Source organism: Lithobates pipiens, unplaced genomic scaffold (genome assembly GCF_037356315.1).
Source record: "Lithobates pipiens isolate NorthernLeopardFrog02 unplaced genomic scaffold, aLitPip1_a1.2 Scaffold_8, whole genome shotgun sequence".
Taxonomy (NCBI): Eukaryota; Metazoa; Chordata; class Amphibia; order Anura; family Ranidae; genus Lithobates; species Lithobates pipiens.
The window spans coordinates 248440974-248451582 of record NW_027507903.1 but is presented as its reverse complement, the minus strand read 5'-3'; the positions used below and the strand labels follow the sequence as shown (position 1 = coordinate 248451582).

The following is a 10609-nucleotide window of genomic DNA, read 5'->3' as shown; positions in this document are numbered from 1 at the left end:
ATTTGTGCCAGTAATAACCTTATCATTGGTGTCGGTGGACACAATCCCCCCCATCGCTGGTGTTAGTGGCCACAATAACTACCCCCAGTATTGGCATCAGTGGCTGCAATTGCTCTTAGCCTTGATGTCAGTAGCCGCAACAATATCCCCCGGCATGAATGGCAGTGGCTGGGTGAGAAAAAAAAAAGTGACAGTGGAGGGCACAGTATATGACTTACAGCCTCAGCTGTGTGTGAAGGGGGCGTTTCCCTTCCCTCCAATCAGCTCTCCGCACTGATGCAACTTCAGCTCTCCGCCCCCTGCTTTTCAGAACAGAGATTTTCTGTAAATTCTGCACTTTAAATGGATGCAGGGGAAAGAGGTCTGTAGATATCAAGCAAAAAACACGTAGAAGGATTTATTTAATCTTTGTATTGCCTGAGGCCTTTCACTTCACTGGGTATATGTAAGGGTTTACAAATCGCCTTAACTAGCAAGAATTCCAAGATCAGTTTAAAATGCTGTAGTTTTCTGACATTTATGATGGTTGCGCAGACTGAAAAACTGTAAAATAAAGCAAAGCTTTGGAAAACATTGTTGCTAGTCACCATCATATATTCGAGAACCGTCAATTCTCATACGAGAATAAAATAAAACAGCTTTAGAAATTATAAATAGTGTAACTTTATTTAAAAAGATTTGAATTCATCTCAAAATCTAAATTTAACTTTCTTGTACCATCTAATGTGAATCATTGCAAGACTTTCATTTCATTTCAGTTATGTCAGAAGTACTTAAGACTTTAAATTTCAAGCTCATTAATTCAAATTCCACATATCCACACAAGTGTGTTCATTCTTAGGCTGTGCAGAACATGTTCCAGTGTCAGCTTCTATCATGTAAGAAGATCTTAAGTCACACAGTGAAACACACTGGTCCTGGTTTATCACAACTGTTTGGTCCATGGCAGTCAGTCAGATTCTTCTTTCCCTCTTCCAGTGTAGGTTGAAAATGAAAGCTAGAATCTGATAGGTTCCTTCTGAACAAACAGATGGTTCGTAATGATAAATAAGGCCCAGTATATCCAAAAGGGATGTGGAAAAGACATGCAAATGAGCACTTAGAGTAGCTAATCTGCTTCCCTATACAGGGAGTATATAACATTAAATAAAAAATAACTTGATCATGGACAAAAATGAATACAGTAATCTGTCATTAATGACAATACGTAGTGCATAAAAACATTGCATCAAAATTCAATCTAAATTATTGGATATGTCCATTTTTAGTATATATTTCAAGTAAACAAAATACATTCACAGTTGAGAATTTAACAAAAATTCTTTTGCAGACAGCTTAAAAAGTTAACCGAAAAACTTTTCCCTATCCGAGGCCTTTTATCCTCTTCCATTAGCAAAATTTTAAGCCACTGCAAACATAACACGGGGCTTCTAAAGATTTCCCTTGGCTTAAGTTAGGGACTTGCAGCTCACATATACCCCATGACACCACCATTTTAGACCCAATATTGATCAGGTCCAACAATTCTGGGTATATAGATAGATGCTGCTGCAGCTCCTTGCGCTGTATATAAACTAATTTCTGTGATCATTACAGGGGGGTTTATTAATTTTTAGGCAGCAGCAGCTTGTATTAAAAAAAAAAAAAGGGGGGGGGGGGGTTTATACTTTTCTTTGTTAGAGCTTTTACATATAAGCCTCAGAGGCTGCCTTTGGCTGCCTAACTTTGTATGGAAAATAAATACACCTCATTAACACTGTGTCCCTAGCTTATCTGAGTCCAAGCCATCTGCTACAAGAGATGAAGGTTAACATGCTAAAGAGCCTGGCCGGGAGGAGTTAGTCTTGATCCATACTTAAACAGTAATGCTATATATCGCACCACATCAACCTGCTGTGAAAAGTAAACATAAAATTGCCACTGTATCAAGAGTTTTCTTATAAACAACTTAAAACTACTAAAAGCATAAAAACACAATTTAAAATAGTGAAATAAAAACAAAACAAAAAAAATAAAAATAAATTAACACCACCTTGCTTGTTCTTTGGTTTTCTTACCGCATGCATTTGCATGCAATATCATACCCAAGTGTTTCATTGCTGCAAAACACACTGTACAATCCTCGCCGAGAGATTTGCTTATCACTTTCATCCTCTGCATCTGTGCCCATGTACTGGTTATAAAGAAAAACACTTTAAAATTACATCTACCAGTATCCTCCACACTTTCGTAGGAACGGAAACCATTCCACACATCTAGAGCTATCCTCATACGTGGCAGTTAACTTATAATAAAAATAAGATTGCCATAAAAAAACAAAAAAAAAAAAACACTCTTAACTGAAAACCTATAACATCCCTCTACCTTTCTTACTACATACAACGAACCAACAATTTTGGTGAATTCCCTCCAATGTCATGAAATATACTTTGTAAAGCAGCTGAACGTGAACTGTTGACTTCCCATGGCAGACAGCCTTAATTTGTATATATATATATATATATATTATCTTCCTTTGTAGCAGCTTAATATATGTATATCTACACAACAATACACGCAAACTTGATTGTAACGTGTTGTGCTGACTGCATAGTTACTCCTCTATCCCGCAGCGGTGGGCAGCATCCTTATCGTCCATCACTACTTCCGCCGAATCAAAACATCCTAAACTTTCTCAGAAAGTCCCCGTCTGTTCCCTCATCTCCACCTCCCATTTCATCACTTGCTATTAAGCCTCGAAGCTGGATTCTCCAACAACCTTCATTAATTCTTCTGAATCTTCAGGTGTCGAGTGCATGTCTGAATTGGCCAAACTCTAAAACAGTTGCCTCAGTAAGCAATCACCATAGAAATATTTTCTTCACATAAATAACAGCTCTTGACATGTTTAAACACAATCTTATCTTAATAGATTAAAGCTTTTATAATTTACATGAAAAAGAAACATTTATGAATGTTTTTGTTTTGTGGATTGTCTGCAGCAAATACCACCTGTGCAGAGAGAACCTCTATAAAAGTCTCAGTAAAAGTCATTATCCTTGTCCACATTAGACTAGGTTTGGGGCCAGTTTATGACACTTCAGATAGACATCCTTTCAGGAATATATACCCTGCCACATAAGTCTCTGTTGGACAGAGCTGCAATGCTCCGTCGTGCGGTAACATATAAATTCCCTCCGACTTAGTTTTAGCCAGGTTTGTGCACTCCACTCAAAGCTTCCTCTAGTTTTTCCTTGTAGGATGAATAGCGCCGTTTTAAGGTCTGCAATTGCTCCTCTTCCTCTTTATCTAAGATGCGCAAGAAGTTGTGCAATTCTGGTACTGTGAAGGCATCCCACTGAAACAATTCAAAATGTACAATCAGACAGGTCTTAGAATGTTACTCTCTGAAATTGTATTAACAAAACCCATTTACATGACAAGGCCCTGTGAGTGTGCTAAAAATATGATTTTTTTTGTACTCACCGTAAAATCCTTTTCTCTCTAATTCACCGACTGACACAGCTCATCTTAGCCATTGGCCACCCTTTAGGAGAAGACTAGGCATAACATGTTATGAAAAACTGAACTTTTAGTTCTGCCCAAGGGGCAGCCCCTTAGGTAACAACCACCCAGCCAGCCATGCAGCACTCGGTACGTCAACAAGCAGTATAACGTAAGGAGAAAAATAGGAGGGGCGGGTGCTGTGTCAGTCGGTGAATTACAGAGAAAAGGATTTCATGGCAAGTACAAAAAAATCCTATTTTCGCTTATATTCACCGACTGACAGCTTCTCTCTTTAGACCATTGGGACGTCCCCAAGCAGTGCCAAAACGAGGGGTGGGAAAACAGCATAAAACTTCATCCACCATGGCATGTGGGAACTAACATACAAACTTTACCCACAAAAAACAACTGTGGAAAAACCACCACAAACACAGGGTGCTCCACAACAGAGACACTACACACAAACCGCACCAAAACTGCGGTAACAAATGCAACAGTGCATTTACTTAAAAGTACTGCGTTTTTACCCAAACAGAAAAAAAAAAGGAAAAATTGTATATGCAATTACAACTATACAGCCGACTGCAAAACTTTGCGGCCAAAACAGGCATCAGCCGATGCACTGACATCTACCTTGCAGAATTTTGTGAAGGTGTGAACAGACGACCAGGTCGCCACTTTACACGCTTGAGCGACAGACGCTTAATGTCGGAAGGCCCAAGACGTTCCGAATGCCCTCATGGAGTGGGCCGTGACCGGAAAGGGGGACACTTGCCCCTTCAAGGCATAGGCTTGTACTACAATCTGTCTGATCCACCTGGAAATGGTGGCCGACGAGACCGCCATGCCTTTCTTTGGACCAGCCACTGAAACAAAGTCTGACTTCCGGAAGGGAGCCGAGGCAGAGAAATACACCTTCAGAGCTCGAACCACGTCCAGGCAATGGAGGGCCACTTCCTTAAGATGCGTCAGCTTAGGACACAGAGATGGTAACACAATGTCTTCATTGATGTGAAACGCTGAGACCACCTTCAGCAGAAAAGAAGGTTGCGGACGCAACACCGCCTTATCTTTGTGGATAACCAGATAGGGCGACTTGAAGGACAAGGCCGCCAGTTCCGAAAACCCTCAGTGATGGCCACTAGAAAGACCACTTTCTGGGAAAGAGTCAGAGGGATCTCTCTGATATTTTCAAATGACGGTTTTTGCAGCGCCGACACCAGATTCAGGTCCCACGGGGGGCAATGGCGGACACAGCGGAGGAACTACACGACGGACCCCTTGGACAAAAATGCTCACTAGAGAGTGAGATGGCAGGAGTCGCTTTAAAAAAAAAAAAAAAAAAAAAAAAAGACAGCCAAAGCTGAAATTTGTCCTTTAATGGTGCTCAAAGCCAATTTCTGGTCTACTCCTTGCTGTAGAAACAGCAGGATCCTGGATATAGAAAAGGCGCGTGGATGCCATCCCTTCTCCTCACACAACAGGTTCAACAGCCACCCAAATCCCTACAGGGTCTGCATGGTGATCTCCACAGCCTCCTCACGCTGAGGTGGAAGATGCTCTCAGGAGGAGATCGTCTAGGTATCCCACGATCGCGATCCTGCGTTGCCGTAGCAACGGCAAAACAGGAGCCAATACCTTGGTAAAGACTCAGGGGGCTGATGCCAAACCAAAAGGGAGAGCCACAAACTGGTAGTGGGCTTCCCCGACTGCAAATCGCAGAAACTTCTGATGCCGGAGGCATATGGGTATGTGCAGGTACGCATCCTTGATGTCCAAGGACGCCAGGGAGTCCCCTTAATGAAGTGAAGCGACTACTGAGCAAACTGATTCCATGCTGAACCTCTGTACTTTTACAAAGTAATTGAGGGCTTTTAGATCGAAGATTGGACGTACCCCTTCCTTCTTGGGGAGTAGAATCCCTGGAAACTTCCGATTTCTGAATAGGTACTATCACCCCACGATTCAGCAGGTCCCTTATCGCCCCCAAGAGGGCCTCCCGGCGAGCCGGGAGTACGGGTATGCTGGAGGGGAAGAATCCGTTTTGCGGCCAAGAGAGGAACTCTATCTTGTAGCCAGAGGAAATCAGATCACAGACTCACTGGTCAGACAGCAGAGGCCCACCGGGCTGCAAACTCCAAAAGGCGACCCCCCACCTGTGTTGCGGGTGGGGGCAAACCTTCATGCGGTAGCACTTTTGTTCGAAGGCTTGTTAGACTTGCGAACAAAACGCTTTTGGTCGAAGCTCCGGGCAGACAAAAAACCCATTTGTGAGTGGAAAATGAGGGCCCTTGACTACAGCGTGGCTCCTTAGCCTTCCTGGCCCGTGGGAGTAGAGTACTCTTACCACCTGTGGCATTTTTAATAAAGTCATCCAAAGAGGCTCCAAAGAGCTGGTCGTCAAGGAAGGGAAGATCCATCAGGGCTTTTTTGGATGCCTGGTCAGCAGACCAGCATTTTAACCAAATCAGGTGCCTCAGCACCACTGCTGACACTGAAGCCCTGGATAGCAAAGGGAGGGTATCCAGGGCCGTGTCAAACGTACTTAAGGCCTTACACTAGTTGGTCTGCTAATTCCATGCAGACAGGAGAAGCCTGTTGCTCTCCCAATTCGCAGTGCAACCGTTTTGCCCACTCAGTGTCTGCGACACAAGTGCGGATACCAGTACTGGTCGCATGGTGGACCCCACAACAGTAAACAAGGAACGAGCCACTGCCTCAGCCTTCCTGTCCCTGGGATCCTTAAATGCAGGAGTCCCCTCTAATAGGATCATGGTTACTTTGTTTAACCTGGATACTGGAGGGTCCACGACCGGAGGAGCCGACCACTTTTTGAGAAGGCTCTCCTCAAAAGGGTAACGCCCTTTTTGCGGTCGACCTCATTCCTTGTAAATTAACGTGTTAAAATAAGTCAGATACGGAAACACCTTAGGTGAACTGGCTGGCTTACAGGACCCAAAAGGGACCACTACATCAGCAGAGGAATCTGCTGGCTCCTGAATCTTCAGGGTATCACGCACAGCTGTGACAAGTGCTCCAACAAGCTTTCGGGGGAAGAAACACCAGTCTCTGAAGCCATGCTGACCCTATCCTGTCTGCCACCTGATGGGGACTTAGGACAGTGATAGTCCCACCCTTCTAACTGCTGCTGGCTGAGGGGCTCTTTCCCACTGGACTCACCACCCTGACTGGTTCTACGCTGTCCAGCAAGTAGTGCCTGTGTTCCTTGTCCGCTCCCAGGTGCCTAGGAAGTCACACTGTCATCCAGAGCTGCTGCTTATGGCGGTGAAACCGATCTACAATGTGCTCAAGCTTAAAGAAAATGGATGCCGAGTGTCCAGTATAAGGACATAAAGCACAGAGAAAATGGCCGCTGGACTACAGCACAGCATGCTGCTCCTAGAGAGACCAAAAAAACATGCTCAGGCTTCAAGAAAATGGCTGCCGGGCATCCAGCATAAATGACAAAACCACAGGGAAAATGGCCACCAAGCTACAGGAGAGCATGCTGCTCCTTGCCCTCACCTAAGATGGCCGCTGAACACTGAAAACTATGAGGGACGGTGACAGATCATGGCGGTGAACAGCGCTGCAGGGATCACAGACACAGCCTTGACACACCCAGGGAGAGAGAAGCACACATCAGGGCACAGCCACCAGCGCAGCCCCCCCCCCCTATGACACACACTGCTCAGCAGCCACATGCAGCATCCCCCACGGGGGGGGGGGGGTAAGATAGGGAGAGAAGAGGAAGGCGAGAGACCCCCGAATCATCCTCCCAGGGAATGCCCAGCTGCTCAGCCCCACCAAGGCAGGGAGAGCTGTACTTACCAGTCCTGCAGAGCTGGGAGACATTCCATCACAGACCCACTCTTCAATCAGTATGGGGTGGCTGCTGGCCACGGCACACCGACGCAGACATCAGTAGCCTGGTCATGTGTGTGCCCCGGAGCATTAAAGCTCATCAACCACCTCTGGAGCTGAGGTACGTCATGGCCGACCCAGCACGTAGCTCTGGTCTGCACACACTCGCTGGTGAGACTACAAGGATAAGGGTATCCAGCCTGTTACCCAGCTGGCTGTTGCTAGCAGATTACAGGATCTTTAGTCTTGTGCAAAAAGCAAAGCTTCCACAGAAAAAACATGGACCAATGGGCCTGCAGGGTTCCTAGGTCCTTCTTCACTAGGCAAAATAAAACTGAGTGCTGCATGGAAGGCTGAGGGGTTGTTACCTAAGGGACTACCCCTTGGGCGGAACTAAAAGTTCTGTGATTTTCAAAACATGTTATGCCTAGTCTTCTCCTAAAAGGTGGCGTAAAAACCCAATGGCTAAGGGGAGCTGTGTCAGTTGGTGAATACAAGAGAAAAATATTTACCTTTCATGATAGGAGACAACAGCCAATATTAATATGCCAAACTAGATCATCAATCACAACAACAATTCTTACAGATTTGTACAATTTTAATACTAGGCACTTTCACCTTCCTTCCTTGCCCATGCCAATTTTCAGCATTGTTACACTGAATGACAATAGTGCAGCCATGCAATGCTGTAGTCTAAAAAATAAAAAAATAAAATTTTAAGACAAATTGAGCTCATTTGGTGGTAAATCGCCACCAAGTTAATTTTTTGCTACCGTGTTTCCCCGAAAGTAAGACAGTGTCTTACTTTCTTTTTATCCCCAAAAGCCCCACTATGTCTTACTTTCGGGGTATGTCTTATATTGGAAAAAAATTGTCGAATTTTTTGTTTTAACCATAAAATTAACATTTATTAACAACCTGAACAGTATTGTATTCACCACAAAACAGTTTTATAAAAGGAAGTGCCAAGAATGTCTTGTTACAACATTGCATAACATGTAAAACAATGAAAAATGGTAAGAACGAACAGTGGAATACTGGAAGATAAAACAGATTTATGTGTGATACAGTACCACCTGCTGTATTTAATCCAGTGTGACACCTGCTGATACCCACTGGGTTACATACAGCAGATGATACCCCAGTATGCCAGTGTGTATGTTTTACTGATGTATGATTAATACTGTGTGCATTACCGTATTTTAAGCAGGAGGCGGCAGTGACAAGTGCAGGGGACGGCGCGGTGACGTATGGAGAGGGGGACGGCTCAGGCGTGGGTAGGAGGCGGCGCTCATTAAGATCAGAGGGAAATGGCAGACGTGGCGACGTATGGAGAGGGGGACGGTGCGGACGTGGGCAGGAGGCGGCGCGCAGCTAGATGAGAGGGAGGCGGCAATACCCCCGTGTTTCCCCCAAAGTAAGACATATGTCTTACTTTCGGGGTACGGCTTATATTAGCCGACCCCTCTGAAACTCCCGATACGTCTTACAATCGGGGGTGTCTTACTATCGGGGAAACAGGGTAAACAAATGAAAAAAAAACAAAACAAAAAAAAACACCACAAAAAAAAGGTCTCTGCTCTAACATTTTGTAAATAATCAATTTGTCTCCACCAATATGTACTGATGAGGCAGCAGTGATAATCATTGCACCAATTATGAGTGCAGATCCACAGAGTGAGGAAAGCCACTTAACGGCTCTCCACTACTCATGTGCTGTCAGCATGAGTAGAGGAATGCTGATAACTGCCACTTTCTATTTACGCTGATCAGCTATGAATGGACACCCCCCTGGAGTGTGCATGTGCAGTTTGTTCTGAAGGACATTATACGACGTCCAGTCAGAACACTTAAATCACCCGGCCGTCATTTTGCTACAGGCCGGGCAAAATCTGAACAGCTTTCGATCTCCGATGTCAAACCCTGCAACCATTGCCATAGATCTAAAAATACAATGCACAGTCTACAGCGGGGGGGTCAGCAACCTGTAGCTTGGGGGACAGGTGACTGGTAGATCACGTTCTGGGCTTGCTGACACACCATCCCAGAGCATCAGAGTGAAATGCAGAGGAAATACTTGTAAAGTTGGAGCCGTAGTAGGGAGCAAGAGCCGCATAAGTCCATGCCTCCTCTGTAGTACTGGCTCCTGTCCCATGCGGAGTGATACCAACTGCACTCCACCTCTTATCCCAGATAGCGGTCTCCAGAGTGGTGCCAGCAGCAGTGAAGCAATACACTGGGCATGCCAGTATATGGCTGCTTTCACACTGATGTGCTGCAACTAATCCACACCATGGGTGCAGTGTTCCTGAAGCTTTCCTGCAGTTTTGCTGCACTCAGCCATAGGACTTTGTTTATATCCTGCATATTTGGTGCACTTTCTGAATGCAGGAGTTTTGGGGCGCTTTCAGAAAGTGCACCACACCTGAGGGGTATAATAGAAGTCCATGGCAAAGCGCAGCTAACCCGGGAAAAGCACATATGCAATGTGGTGCAGGTAAATGCAGCACACCAGTGTGAAAGCAGTCTTATAGGGGGCTCAGAACAGTAAGGGTTCATTTAAATGTGCAGTTGGGGGGGGGGGGGGGTGGAAAACCCCATAGCTAAGATGTGTTTTTACCATACCCACCCCAACTGCAGCCCCTTTGCTGCAATAGCCAGGGATGTACACGTGTTGCAGCAGGAGTTATATTCACTGTCATCGTTGGTGGGTGTAGCACCTGCCAAGCATGGCCCCCATTCATTCAAGTGAATGAGGCTGCACACCAAGTTCCCGGCAACCTTGTGCATTACAGCAAACAAGGTGTTAAAGCAGGCAGCATTGTTTCGTTTTATTACAACCTGCTTCAGCGCCTTGGACCCTGCAGAAGCATGCTGTTGTGGGGCGCTTGCAGAGTGGCCCCATTTCTCTGAATGGGTCACAGTTGGCAGGCGGTAGCACCCACCAAAAGCAACAGGGGGTTCAATTCCTACTCGGGCATGTGTACACCTTTGGATGCTGCCTCAGCAGCTAAATGGGGTAGGGCCTGGAGGCGGTAAACGCTCAACTGCAGGGTTTTACCACCACCCAACTTCACATGTTAATGAGCCCTAAGGGTGCCGCTGCCAAATGCAACTAAAGGCTCATTCACAAGTGCAGCAGGCAAAGCTTCTCCCTGGAAAGTGACCAGAGTTTGCTAGGTGGTGAGCAGGAGATATTTTGCCACCTAGTTACCCGATTTAAATCCATGATTGCAACACGGCAATTAGAGGTTTAAAT

At 45.4% G+C, this 10609-nt stretch overlaps 1 protein-coding gene across 5 annotated transcripts in view; it reads right to left on the bottom strand.

Annotated features, from left to right (window-relative positions):
- Positions 1–639: 639 nt before the first annotated feature.
- Positions 640–10609, bottom strand: part of RASSF3 (Ras association domain family member 3) — a 244190-nt gene continuing 234220 nt past the window's right edge. For all 5 annotated transcript variants that reach the window (XM_077469751.1, XM_077469752.1, XM_077469753.1 and 2 more), the window contains one exon: positions 640–3337. In XM_077469751.1, coding sequence (XP_077325877.1) covers positions 3188–3337 — 150 coding nt within the window. In that variant the 3' untranslated portion in view covers positions 640–3187. The remainder of the gene's footprint in view (positions 3338–10609) is intronic.